The 14762-nt window shown below is 38.8% G+C and overlaps 2 protein-coding genes across 2 annotated transcripts; both read left to right on the top strand.

Moving 5' to 3' along the window:
* On the top strand, window positions 316-3760 carry LOC107623154 (monoacylglycerol lipase). The gene is made up of 7 exons (XM_016325317.2): window positions 316-866; window positions 1330-1368; window positions 1497-1567; window positions 1764-1828; window positions 2148-2237; window positions 2324-2416; window positions 3003-3760. Exons 1-7 carry the CDS (start codon window positions 490-492, stop codon window positions 3411-3413), a joined length of 1146 nt encoding a protein of 381 aa, XP_016180803.1. The 5' UTR covers window positions 316-489; the 3' UTR covers window positions 3414-3760.
* On the top strand, window positions 8570-9535 carry LOC107620865 (protein FAR1-RELATED SEQUENCE 5-like). The gene has a single exon (XM_016322967.1). It carries the CDS (start codon window positions 8570-8572, stop codon window positions 9533-9535), a length of 966 nt encoding a protein of 321 aa, XP_016178453.1.

Genomic DNA, 14762 nt, shown 5'->3' with positions numbered 1-14762 from the left:
CTCTCCGCGATCTATGACCAATTAGATACTGCCACGAAAACAATCATGCCAACTCACCTCATTTCCTGAACTAGTATTGGCTGTACTTTTAGAGATCACCGTCCGATTCTACTTCTAACAAATCCTAAATCTCTTACTTTCTAGTTTTTACTTTTTCCTCTTTTAAGCTGAGTTATTTTTTTCTTTTTCTTTATTCGTCCAAATAAGACAGCATAATCACCAACACATCCTCATCCGTGCGATCTCTACAACTCCAAAACCAATCCAACGGCTTGAAATCCCCATGAACAAATATAAATGAATCCCCAAAAGACATAAACAGCGTTTCTTGCAACTTTTTAATTCCGTATTTCGGTGTCTCTGTGCGCGTTCATTTCCTCCTGTGTGTGTTCCCGGAAGCGTTCATTTTCATTCCGTTTGTTTGTTTTCGGTTTTCCGTTTTCGGTTTCTCCGCCGTCTCCGCAGACAGAAGGAAGAAGAGGAGAAACGATGTCTTCAGCGGAGGCGGGGAGGATGGAGCCGCTGACGTCAGGTGCGAGCAACCGTATAATTCCGATCATGAAGGCTCTGAGAGCTTCATTGATCTTCGTCTACACGTTCTTCCTCTCGTTCATTCTCTTCGTTCTCCCTCGCCGTTCTCGCCGTGGCACCCTAGCCGGTGCGCCGCCTTCGTCGCCGAGGAAGCACTTCAAGAAGAGATGGCTTGTTAGGGAGGAGGAGGACACGTGCCGGAGGAGAGCCCTCGCTCAGGACGTTGGGATGGGAACCGATGACTGGCTATGCCGGTGGAGTACTTCAATCTTCTACGGCGTTAGGAACAACGCTCTTTTTTGTCGCCAGTGGTTCCCGGTTGCCGGTGATCTTAAGTAAGGGTTCTCTCTCTCTCTCTCTCTGCAATTTCGGTCAAAATGCGTGTTGCTAGTTTTGTTGTTACGAGAATTTTTATGTTGTTTTATGTTAAACGTATGGAGATCAAGCTTAATTGCATGGGGTTTCAGCGTTAGGTAACTGAGACGGTGACTATGTATATGTAATTCTATTGTGAATGAGCTTAAAAAACCAGTAGCAGCTTGATTGAAGTTGTTAATGCTCCTTTGCTGTTGTTAATGCTCCTTTTCTGTAAAATTGGCCAAACACTTGGAAGATGAACTCGGCTAAATTGAGCATGCATGTCTTGAATTGAGTCTTTTCCTTCTGCGGATTATAGTAATAGACAAAGATATATGAAAGAAAATTTTAATCATTGAAACAGAGGGGTATTCTGCAACCTGCAGTTGTGTTGCTTTGTTTCACATTTGAATTAATTATTTTCTACTCTTTTCCTTTCAGGGGCATTCTGGTCATCATTCATGGGCTTAACGAACACAGGTAGTCTACTATGCTTTCTGTTTTTTCTGATATGTCCATTTTCAAGTGATTGTTATTTGTTAAGGCATTTGTAAGATGATAAGAATTATAGTTTTTCCCCTACCTCTAACTTAGAGTTCAATTTTCAGTGGAAGATATGCTGACTTTGCAAGGCAATTAACATCATGTAGCTTTGGTGTCTATGCAATGGACTGGATAGGTAACTTTTAAGGCTCATTTTTTCATTAGGTCCCTTGAGATCCTGATTTATATGCATGGGCATCAACATGATTATATAGTTTTCTTTTGTAGTATATGATTATATATTTATATGTATATTCAGCCCCTTTCTTTGGATTGTCTGCCCTTACACCTTTTTTCTGACGAGTCTGGAGTTATTTGTTCACTTGTTACAGGTCATGGAGGGAGTGATGGATTGCATGGGTATGTACCATCTCTTGATCATGTGGTTGCAGACGTAGTAAGTATAACATAATGCTCTATTCCCCAGTTTGTAATAAATATAGCCTCATTTGGTGGTAGTGGTTCTTCTAATGTAAAACATTTAAGCATCTATGTGGAGCCAACAATTCTTTTCTTTGCTTTATTCACTCTAGTTGCACATTGATGATCTGGTTAATTCCCCCCACCCCAATCACTTTCATTGGCACTTCAAAATCTTATAATAATCATTATGCTGTCCTTTTCTTGTTCTCGTATGAGATCTATTGTTTGTGAAAATGTTACTCTATGATTTCCACTTTGCACTTTGATGGTGAATTAGCCATGATACAAAACAGGGTGCTTTCTTAGAAAAGATAAGATCAGACAATCCCGGTGTACCATGCTTTCTCTTTGGACACTCCACTGGCGGGGCTGTGGTTTTGAAGGTAAGGGCTGAAATCTCCTGCACGGCTTCATGAATTAATTTATCCCTCGTCGAAGCATTAAATTTAATGGCTACATTTTTGTGTAGGCGGCCTCCCACTATCATATTAAAGCAATGGTGGAAGGAATCATATTAACTTCACCAGCGTTGCGTGTGAAGCCAGCTCATCCAATTGTTAATGTAAGTTTTGCATTTTGAAGGTTGTTCATCAGCATTACTCTTGAAATTTAATGTGTTTCTACTTTGCTACATACTGGATATGCAGTTATCATGAAAGTAGTATTCCCTCTCCTCAGCAAGGGGAAAAATTGCTATAGATAATAATAAATATGATCTAACATAGTCATAAATACCAGTTAGATTGTTATTTTTAACTGAGCGATCAAACTTGAGCCAGGATCATATGAGCTGTAATTAACTATAGCACAGCATTTGCAAGGGAATTTTGTCATATGATTTTTGTAAATTGGAATTGGATATTAAGATTTCCATTTAATCGTAAACGCTAGGTGAATTATTTATCACTATTTCTTCACCATAGCTTCCTTTAGATTTATGCATTCAATCATTCATCATGGTTTGTATAAAGGGATCAAAACTCCCAAGACTCTGCAAGCAGGACTAGTCTTTTTTTTTTTTAACCTCAAAAAAGTATTAATTTATAAAATTACTAAATTATAATTTTGCGTTGTAATATGTTTGTGATTGTGGACCTTTCTATTCTTGTCCATTCATGTTAAAAAGGATCTGTCTGGTGTTGATACAGGCTATTGCTCCAATGTTGTCTCTGTTAGCTCCAAAGTACCAGTTTAAAGGAGCAAACAAAAGGGGTATTCCGGTTTCAAGGGATCCGGCGGCTTTGTTGGCCAAGTACTCTGATCCATTGGTCTACACTGGACCTATAAGGGTCCGAACAGGCCATGAAATACTGAGAATTTCCTCTTACCTTATGCGGAACTTCAAGTCTGTGACGGTGCCATTCTTTGTACTCCACGGAACTGCCGATAAGGTTACTGATCCCCTGGCCTCACAGGATCTATACAACATGGCGGCTTCTGAGTTCAAGGACATAAAGCTGTATGATGGCTTCTTGCACGACCTTCTGTTCGAGCCTGAGCGCGAAGAGGTTGCTCAGGACATCATTACCTGGATGGAAAAGAGGTTGTTAACTCTTTGAAAATGTTAATGATATCCAGGGTTCTTATTGCAAGGGCCAAGACAATAAAGAAAAGGAATGCCATGTTTGTTTTGACATTATAAAATGAAGTCGCCCCAGGGAAGGGCTAAAGGGTGGCGGAAGCAGTTATTAGGATTTTGCTCATTTCATCTCTTGAACTTAGGTTTTAGATATAAAATATATTGGGATTCTCTGGGGATCGATGGTTTCATCAAGAAAACTTGTACATTTGTTAGCTGACTTTATAAGTTTCAGTATTGTTTTCTTCCCGCATTCTTCCAATTTGTGATCTTCTGATATTTTCTATGTAATATATAAAATTATTGCACACTGTTTTCCTTCTTCTTTTATTTGATATCTGCAGGATTTCAATTCTTTTAAGAAGTTCGGTTAACGTCCTAGCGGTTGCGGAAAGCGACTTTGATAATTTGAAGATTGCACTCTGAAAATCTAAAGTCAAATTGACGTAAATAGTTTACGAACGGCACCTAGTTATTTTCCTCTTTCTTGATTGCGAACTTTCGTGTATCGTGTTTTATTTAAGGTGGGTTAGGAAGAAGGGGACGTTACAGGTCAAGAACAAGCATAACAAAGAGGAATTATGCAATTTGTTGTCATAGGAGGAATTATGCCCTTTTTCTATTTTTGGTACTTCTATAGCGGCTGCACATAAACTGATTGCCAATCATTCTAGGAAACAAGCTGAGGTTATTGTTTTCACAAGAGCAATGGTAGCATATTTGCCCCATTCTTCACCTTTTCTTCTTGCTCTTAAAGCGATATCTATCATATTCATATATTTCTACGGAATGTGTTACTTTCCCATCTTTCAAAAGTTACTATACTTTTCTATTTTTTGGCGGAAGCTACAAGAAAAATTCTTACAACTCTAGAAGGACTCAAGAAATTTTAACACAATTAAAACTGATTTGGATAAATAATTTACTTAATGGTGATGCTACATGACTAAGAACTTATCATAATATAAGTTTTCACAATACCTTAACAGGTTGCTGAACCTTGTAAGCATTCATTTGCAACAACCAGAAACTGCTAATTAATTCATGAACCTATATAGCGCTGCCATTTAGTTGGTTAGTAAATAGCTATGTTGACTCTCAAGGTATAAATTTTGAAAAAAAAAAAAAGATATAACTTCTAAAAGATAGCAACAGGTGAAAATAGAGATAGTGAGTGTTAAATTAGTAATTTCATAAAAATATTATTGGTTGACGAACGTTTGAATCATTTTATTAATTCATAAATCTTTCGAAGACTATTTTATTATTGTTATCTTTTAGAGGTCTTTTTGTCAATTTAAAGCGTCTTATCTTTTGAGTATCAAATTGATGCACGATCATTTTAACTAATGCCTCGCATTCTTGTATATATTACTTATATATACTATTTTGACTCATTAAAATTTATCGAGACTAAAATGATTCATGTATATACTTATATAGACTAAAGTGAGCATTAATTCAAGAATTATTTACTTGCAGTAGTGTCCACTTTATTGCATAAAGGTTGTTTTGATATCCTTTCTGGCAAGATCTTCATATTAGCTATTATTTCGGATAGCGAGAAAGGTCGTGATTTTCGTGATTGCTTACACCCGTTGATACAAAGACTGCGTGTATGAAATGTGATAGATATGCATTTTAATATTGGGAGAGTTTATGGTGTGGATGTATATAGTATCCACATGTGTAAATCCTATGTGGAATAAATGATATTGAAACAGTGTGGGGACTTAGGTGTGACAAGATGCTATTGCATCATCTCTGCTGACAGCCAAAGAGAGGCTGCAGAAGTTGTCGTTGAATTATGTGTGGTTAGGGTTAGGGGTGTTCGCGGTGCGGTTTGATTCGGTTTTTGAAGAAAAAGCCATCCGATCCGATCGTTTAATTAAGCTGCGATTCGGTTTGGTTCGGTTTTTTTTCAAGGTCATCCGAACCAAACCAAACCAATTAAAATCGGTTTGGTTTGGTTCGGTTTGTTCGGTTTTTTCGATCAAATAAAAAAAATTTTCTACCATACTATTATGCAAAGTCATAACATTGAAATCGACAAACCGAAATACACAATAGCTAACAAAGTCTTGATCTAATGAAATATAACGACAACAGAATTCAAATACGACAATTAAAGAAAAAGAAGTTCAATAGTTCACCAGTCAACACAACTGAAAATAAAAATAAATTGTCATTAAACTGATATGCAAGGTTATGGTGTCTTCTCCAACAAATAGCTAAACTTCACAATGCAAACGAACCTGAAATTAAAAAACCAGTTACATAATAAGAACAACAAGCAATAAATTGAACAAAACCAAATAATCATAACAATAAAACAAGCACAGAACCAGCAAAAAACAAGCACTTTTACCAGCATTAAACAAGCACAAAACCAGCAATAAACAAGCACTTTTACCAGCAATAAATCAAGCAGAGAACCAGCAATAACACAAGCAATAAATTGAACAAAACCAAATAATCTTAACAATAAATCAATCACAGAAACAAGCAGCTGAAGTTTAGATCATTAAGCAGCAATAAACAAGCACAGAACCAGCAATAAACAAGCACTTTTACCACCAATAAACAAGTACAAAACCAGCAAAAAAACAAGCACTTTTACCAGCAATAAACAAGCACAGAACCAGCAATAAACAAGCAGCTGAAGTTTAAATCATTAAGCACATAACCAGCACTGAATAACTGATAAACTGATAAATCAATAGACTGCTAAACTGATAAATCAATATACTGATAAACTGAACAATAAACAATAAATAAGCAATAAACAATAAATCAGCAATAAACAATAAATCAATAAACTGATAAGTTATAACCCTAGGCCTAAACTGAACAACAAATCAGCAAAGTTTACCTGAATAGATGGCTCGGGCTCCATATGCACTTGAATCGGACAATCGGTGGCTGGGTGGGTGGGCTCCAGAAACGCTGCTGGGTGGACTGGAGGCGGCGAGGTCGGACGTGGCGAGGTCGGACGTGGCTCCAGAAACGCTGCTGGGTGGGTTGGAGGCGGCGAGGTCGCAGGTGGCATGGTCAGAGGTGGCTCCAGAAACGCTGCTGGGTGGAGGCTGGGTCGTGCACCGGCGGTGGGGGTTCTCCTCTGTTCGGCGGTGGGATTTGGAGGAACTGAGGAAGGCTTCGATCTGGGATTTGGAGAGGGAAGCTGTCGCGCATGTAGGGAAGGAGAAGTGGGGGTGTGGCCGTCTCACACTCTCACGAGTCACATCTGGGTCTAGGTCTAGGTCTGGGGGGTGGGGGTAGGTTTAATTTTTTAGGGTTTTGGAAAGAACCGGTTCGGTTCGGTTCGGTTAGGGTTTTGGTGGTGAGAACTGAAAACCGAACCGAACCACAAAAAAACAGCAACACATCACTTTTTTGGTTTTTTTGGTTTTCGGTTAATTCGGTTTTCGGTTTTTTTGGTTCGATTCTTCGGTTTAGTTCGATCCGGATCGGTTTTGAACACCCCTAATTAGGGTGATAATGAAATAGTATGTCATTTTGTTATCATGGTTACCTTTTTTTTGGGCTTTTGGGCTTATAAAGTGGTTTTGTTTGTAATGGGGTTAACAGGTTTGGGTGGATTATTTTGTTTTTGTTTTTCATATAAGTTTTATAGTAGTTTACCAAAAACATCTATTCCTAATCCAAATTATCCATAAGAAATGCTTTGAAAGAACAAAAAAGCAGCAGAGGCCTAGCACAGATGGCATACCTATCTGCCTCATACAATGCTGCATCCGGGTTCTAATCTCAGCTGAGGCTGGTTGTTGGTTTAAGAACCCATGATATCCATGGTAGTGTGTGTGAGTGTGTTGTGTGTGTGTGTGAAACATGGGTGTAATGCCTAGGATTGGGGGCTGTCCAATCCACTTGACAAAAAAAAACCAAAATCAAAGAAACATAGTCTCTCTTACCTCGTATACGGGAAAAAGAAACTCTCTCTCACCTCTCACCTGTTTCATTCATATCCTACACCACATAATGGAGACTTAACCTGAACCCTAGCGCCGCCCATCCCCTCCCTTCTCCATCGGCGAGTTATTGCTGTCACCTAGAAAGTGTCGTAGCTGCTGGAATCGGCCCTACGGAGACTTTCACCTTTAAGCTCGGTGTTGCCACACAAAGAACGGAGGTGAGGTTCGTGTCATCCCCAGCAGTAATCGTTTGTCCTTCGTAGTCGTCTTGTTGTCGTCGATGCAGTGCTCTTTTTGTCGGCGTTGTAGTGGTTGGTTCTCTCATTGGCATCTCTTCGTTGGTAAAGTCACTCTCTCTGCAACTGTTTCGCTATTTATGTGAATCATTTTTATTAGTTAAATGTTTTATCAATCGCTGACTTATTGTCGTCGATGCAGTGCTCTTCTTGTCGGCGTTGTAGTGGTTGGTTCTCTCCTTGGCATCTCTTCGTTGGTAAAGTCACTCTCTCTGCAACTGTTTCGCTATTTATGTGAATCATTTTTATTAGTTAAATGTTTTATCAATCGCTGACTTCTGAGTTAATTGTGATGTTTTTCATCTTTAATTGTCTGAGTTAATTTTTTGTTGCTGTTAAGTATGCTGAGTTAATGGCGTTTGTTGTTGTTAATTTTCCTAGTTAGCAAGGATTTGATTTTGTTTTGAGCTAACAGGGATCGATGTTTGTTCTGAGTTAATAGAATTGAGTCTTCTTTGCTGATTAATTGATGCTCGGTTTGTTTCGGTTGAATTCATACAACATAGTTTCTGGTTCGTTGTGTCAGTAAGAAAAAAAAGGAAACAAATGTAGTATTTGAAAAGAAATACTCAAAAATTAGTCGTCAAGATCATTCATGTTTATAATCGAAGCCATTTAATAAACGATGAAATACGAGAAGCATGATGGGGCAGACGAGAGGCATGATGTTTTTTAGGGGATCCTTGCATGCTTTTAAAATAACAAAAGGGGATATTGTGGTCGGTTTGTAGTGCAAGTAGCATAATATTTTCTTGTGGTGGAGACGTTGTTTGTGCAGTTAGTTTTTAGGTTTTAAAGTTGGAGTATGATATCATTGTGAGATTAATTTGCAGCTCTAATTTTTGAATTCGTCACTCCATTGTGAACACTGATATGGATGTCCCCCAGGTGATGATGTCGTTAATATAATGTGTGAAGATGGAGTTGGTGATACGGCCGCATTTGATTATGGGGATGTTGTGGAACTAACGGAGGATGATATTTTGAGGAAGGTTTTTCGCAGCGAAAATGATGCATACAAGTTTTATAAGAAATTAGGAAAATTTTACGGATTTGGTATTAGAAAGGGAGACATGTTCAAGGATGAGGAGGGTAATTTGGTTCGGAGAAGATTTTTTTGCAATAGAGAGGGACAGAGAGATAAGAAACATTATAACAGGGTCGATAGGAAGAGGCCTCACAAGCCGGAGACAAGGACGAATTGTGAAGCGAGGGTGTGTGTGTATCTAGATAAGGAAAGGTCGTTGTGGAGGGTCAAGAAAGTCATTTTGAACCACAACCATGAGATGACGCATCACAGAATGGTTCATCTAATTCCAAGTTTTCATTACATGACGGATGCTGCAAAAGCCCAAATAGAGGGATTTCAAGGATGTGGCATCTTAACATCGAAGACAATGCGGTATATGGCTGGCATATCTAGAGAGTATTCACTTGTAGGGTTTCTGAAGAAGGATGCTTACAACTACGTCGATAAGAGACATCGTGCAAGGATAACTGATGGAGACGCGAACGCAGCCATAGTGTACTTGGAGGGTAAAGTTGATGCAGACCCGACTTCGATGGCAAGGTATAATGTGACGAAGAACGAAATGCTAGCCAATTTATTTTGGGCGGATGGTGGCAACAGGATAGATTACCAATATTTTGGAGACGTACTGGCATTCGACTCAACTTACAGGAAAAACAAATACAAGAGGCCACTGGTGATTTTCTCAGGGTGCAATAACCACAAGCAAACGTGTATTTTTGGGTTTGGTTTGGTCTTAGATGAGAGTATTGCTTCATATAAATGGCTTTTCGAGAATTTCTTGGAGGTCATGTGTAACAGACAGCCGTTTGTTGTTCTTACGGATGGCGATGACTTAATTTGAGAAGTTGTACGAGTAGTTTTTTCAAACGCAATGCATAGGTTATGTGCTTGGCACTTTGAGAAGAATGTGACATCAAACGTGAAGGATGACAATTTGTGTCAGCTATTTAACCGGTGAATTTATGCTGATATGACGGTTGAAGACTTTGAAGCGGAGTGGGCCAAGGCCGCAGCTGATTATGGCTTGAAGGATGCAATGTGGTGGAACCAAGTGTATGGAAAGAAGGAGATGTGGGCAAATGCTTTCCTGTGCAAGAAGTTTTGTGCTGTGTATCGGACAACATCACAGTGCAAAGGGATAAATTTTTTGTGCAAGAATTTCCTTGAATCGAAACATAGTATGTTGGAGCTTGTTCAGAATCTGGAACTTCTTGTGCGTGAGTATAGGAACAATGAATTGCTGGCACAGTTCAGGTCCATTTATAGTGTGCCGGTTATGATAACCTCGTTGGAGTCCTGATAAACCACTATTTATTGGTTTATCTTGTGCTCAATTGAGTGATTTTTATTGAGTCCTTGCCCACTTATTCATATGATTTGCATGATTTTACAATTCCTTCCTAGTTCTGTTCTATGATTGAAAGCTTGATTCCTAAGCCTTTAATTTGTATATTTTAATTCCCCTTTATACCATTTGATGCCATGATCTGTGTGTTCAGTGTTTCAGGCTTTGTAAGGCAGGAATGGCTTAGAGGATGGAGAGGAAGCTTGCAGAAATGGAAGGAGCATAAGAAATAAAGGAGACAAACAGCGAGCATCGACGCGCACGCATAGCTCACGCATGCGCGTGATCTGTATATTTTCACAGTGACGTGTGCGCGTACCTGACGCGTACGCGTGGATTGAAGTTCTGCCAGACGACGCGTGCGCATGCTTGACGCGTACGCGTGACACGCGAAAATGACCAGCGACGCGCACGCATGACTGACGCGTACGCGTGACATGCGCGAACTGCAGAATTCACAGAAAATGCTGGAGGCAATTTTGGGCCGAGTTTGGACCCAGTTTCTGGCCCAGAAACACAGACTAGAGCCAGAGAACATCAGAGACTCGACACACATTTTCATGAGCGTAGTTTTAGTTTTTAGGTTTTAGATCTAAGAGAGAAATTACTTTTCCTCTAGGTTTTCTACACATTCATAGTTTATTAGTTTTATGCTTTTGCTTTGGATATTGAGAAGAGTCATTGCCTTCGTTGAAGTTATTATTCTAGTTTGTTTTCTTATTCCCTTACTCTTCCATATCCTTAATCTTTGTTCAGAGTTACAATTGGATTGTTTTTAGAATTTATTAATGCAAAGGATTACTTTTACTTTTAATTAATTTATAGTTATTGTCTATCATGTCTTCCTTCTATTCCTTTTTTAATTATGTGCAAGTAATTTTCATGTCAATGGAGTAGATTCCCAACTCGACATGGGGTTGATTAAAAGGAGACACTTGAGTTGGAATGCTCAAGTGATTAGTTAAATTGGAAGTTGTTGGCTAATTCTCTATTTACTAATGCTAGTCCTTCCGAAGGGAGAAGACTAGGATTTGCGAATAAGTGTTAGCTCAATCACTTGACTTTTCTTTATTTAGTAAGGGTTAACTAAGCGAAAACAACAACCTCTTTATACTACACTTGAGAGAATTCCAACAAGGATAGAACTTCCAATTAATCATTCCCCCAGTCAAGGCTTTTTAGGTTGAATAATATAAATCTCTTTTAATTTTTATTGTGCTGATTTACAATTATTTATTTTTCTGTCTTTCAACTCTCAAAATTTCTCATAAAACTCTTGATTAGTAAGATAGCACCCTTTTGTCAACTCGTTGGGAGACGACTTGGGATTCATACTCCCAGTATTTTTATTCTAATTTTGTGACATCCTTTCTAAATTGATAAGCGGATTTTAGCTGGTTAAAAACTATACTTACAACGCTGTTCTATTAATAATTCCTTAATCGGCCAATTTCTGCCCGCATCAAGTCCCTTGAGCGTCATGCGGCTTCTCTTTACACATGAACGATATTTGGAAATGTGAAAAAGGAGATTGAGAGTGTATCTTCAGTTAATTTTGTCGGTGTGAGGAGGTCGTTGACCACGAAGGTTTACACAGTTGAGGAGTATGGTCATCCTGGCCGTCATATTATGGTTTTATGTGATAAGAATATGGGAAAATTGGAATGTCATTGTAATTTTTGGAGAATTCAGGGGTTTCCATGCAAACATATATTTTTTGTGATGAAGCATGAACACTTTTTGGCAATACCTAGTAGCATAGTGTTGAAGCGTTGGACAAAAGAAGTAAAAGCATTGGAGGCATACGTTGAGAAAACTGATTATGATTGTGATAGAGGCTTCTTGCTTCGCCATGGAGCACTTTATTCAGCGTCACGTTAGTTGTTCTTTTTAGGTGCTCAGCAGATTAGTTTATCCACTATTGCTTTGGACGGGATTTGTAGCCTTTGTGCAACCTTGGAATCAAAATTCGCCAAAGGTGTCCATGCAACGAATTCAAAGGTATGCGGAAAAATTCAAGATCCTATAGTTGTGAGAACAAAAGGAGAACCAAAGCGTCAAAAGAGGAAGGCGTCTAAGAGAAAGTGTGCCAAGTGCAACAAGCCGGGGCATACTAAAAGGACTTACACAGAGGGAAGACCTCGAAAGAGAAAAAGGCCTCGACAAGATGAGTTGGATTTGGATCAAGCTAACGAAGGACAACATGATGAGGTAATTTTGTTATCTGTATAACGTGCTTTCCTGTTAAATTGTGATGGCTATTAATTAGCTTCGAGAACTGGTAATAACGGCTTATTCTTCAATTTTTATTTTTTGAATATTGTTTTCATTCTTTCGGAGTTGGTAATACGCCTTTATTTTGTAGTGTGCTGATCTGGACGTCATTGGATCCAATGACCAAAAGATTGGGAAAGAAGGGTTCGGAGGTAGGTCTATTGGCATGACCCTAAGGATGGCAACACTACCCGAACCTGCGGATACCCACCCCACCCCTACCCGCTCGGGGCGGGTTTTTAGTAGGGCGAGTTCTTGGGAGGGGCGGGTGATAAACCCATATTTTATGATATATTTTGTGCCTAATTTAAGTGATTTATTCAATCCTTTACTCACTTATTCATGTTAATTGCATGGTTTTACTTTCCCTTCCTTATTATGTGAGATATGTGAAAAACATGTTTCCTATGCTTTAAGAATAATTATTTTAATTATCCTTTATTACCATTCGATGCCGTGATTTGTGTATTGAGTAGTTTCAGATCTTCTAAGGCAGGAATGACTTAAAGGATGGAAAGGAAACATACAAAAATGGAAGGAAAGCATAAAATGGAGTTTTTGAAGAAACTGGCAGCGACGCGAACGCGTGGGCGACGCGGCCGCATGCCTGGCACGAAAAGATAGCGACGCGAACGCATGACTGACGCGATCGCGCGCCACGAGCAAAACGCAGATGATGCGGACGCATGACCGAAGCGAATGTGTGATAAGAAAAACTCCAGATGACGCGACCGCGTGACCCACCCGGACGCGTGACAGAGGCCACGCACCAGAAATTACAGAAAACGCTCCCAGCGATTTTTGAAGCCCTTTTTTGGCCCAAATTCAAGTCCAGAAGGCACAGATCAGAGGTTATGAAGTGGGGGAATGCATCCATTCAGAGGAGAGTCTCCAATTATTCACTTTTAGATGTAGTTTTTAGAGAGAGGTTCTCTCCTCTCTCTCTCTCTTAGGATTAGGATTTAGGATTTTTCTCGCTTTCATGATTGCCCCTTTCTATCAGGTTCAACATTCCTTTTAATTAATTATTTTCTCAATTTAATTTATGAACTTTTCTATGTTATAGATTATTCTTTTAATTAATGTTATTTGAGGTATTTCAGTTTATGATTGCTCTCTTTTATTTATGTTACTGTTACTTCCAATCTGAAGATATTTTTATTCGAGTAGATTTATTTTTCCTCTTTTGGTCTTGGTTAAGAAATCAGTAACTCAGGAGTTATCGAACTCAACGTGATCGATAATTGTTATCTTTGCTAATTGAATTAAACTTCAATAGTTCCAGTCCTTTCTTAGGAATTGACTAGAACCTGAAGATTAGACCAATCAATCCACTTGACCTTCCCTTGCTTTAGTAAAGGCTAACTAAGTGGGATTAAGACTCAATTCTCATCACCATTGATAAGGATAATTAGGACAGGACTTCTAATTTCTCATACCTTACCAAAAGTTTATTTTACAGCCATTTACTTATTTTAATTACAATTTAAATTACTTGCTCCTTACTTTCAAAACCCCAATTTACAATCTTCATAACCAATAATAAGAACATACTTCCCTACAGTTCCTTGAGAAGACGACCCGAGGTTTAAATACTTTAGTTATCAATTTATTTAAGGGTTTGTTACTTGTGACAACCAAAATGTTTGTAAGAAAGGATGGTTGCTTGGTTTAGAAACTATACTTGCAACGGAAATTTATTCTGAATTCTAAATCGTCAATCTTCAGTTCTTCAAAATGGCGCTGTTGCCGGAGAACTGCAAATGTGTGCCTTATTATTGGTTATTGTAAATATTTTATTTTGGCTGTTTATTTATTTTTATTTTTGCTTTTTAATTTTTGTTAGCTACTATGAATTCTCACCCCTCTCGCTTTGAGTTTGGTTTTAATATTATTGAAAGGAGTGAAAGCTATAACAGGAATATGCATCAAGGTCAGAGAGATCAAAGATGGATGGAGCCAAGAGAATTTGATCAACCCTTTAGGCAACAACACCCTCCAAGATATCATGGACAAATGCCATTCTACAATGCATACCAAGCTGATAGATATGGTGGACAACCTTGTAACTACCAACAAGCCCCACCCTGTGCCTATAGACCACCCTCTCAACGTAGCTTTGAACCACCATACTCACAAGCGCCTTTTCACCATTCACCACGATATGATCCTTATTTACCCCAATCCCAATCCGATTACTCCCAAACACCATCACTTCCCTATATACCATGTCCAAATCCATCACCTCCAGAATCACAGGCTCGCCTCAAGAAAATAGTAGATCAACTTCAAACAACCCTTCATCAACTAGAGCAAGCAATAAGTCAATTATCTTCTAGACGTTCGGACATTCAAGGACCTCCCACAATCCCATGTGGACAATCTAATGAAGAGCGTAGTATAAAGGAGATACTAGAAACTCCAGTGGACAGAACAGAGCATGACTTCA

This window comes from Arachis ipaensis, chromosome B10, assembly GCF_000816755.2.
Source record: "Arachis ipaensis cultivar K30076 chromosome B10, Araip1.1, whole genome shotgun sequence".
Classification (NCBI taxonomy): domain Eukaryota; kingdom Viridiplantae; phylum Streptophyta; class Magnoliopsida; order Fabales; family Fabaceae; genus Arachis; species Arachis ipaensis.
This window is presented reverse-complemented; position numbering and strand designations above follow the sequence as displayed.

Coding starts and splice junctions, on each gene's coding strand:
- LOC107623154 (XM_016325317.2), top strand. CDS start 490: ATGTCTTCAGCGGAGGCGGGGAGGATGGAGCCGCTGACGTCAGGTGCG. Junction 1,369..1,496: donor CATGGGCTTAACGAACACAG/GTAGTCTACTAT, acceptor TTCAATTTTCAG/TGGAAGATATGCTGACTTTG. Junction 1,568..1,763: donor CTATGCAATGGACTGGATAG/GTAACTTTTAAG, acceptor CACTTGTTACAG/GTCATGGAGGGAGTGATGGA.
- LOC107620865 (XM_016322967.1), top strand. CDS start 8,570: ATGTGTGAAGATGGAGTTGGTGATACGGCCGCATTTGATTATGGGGAT.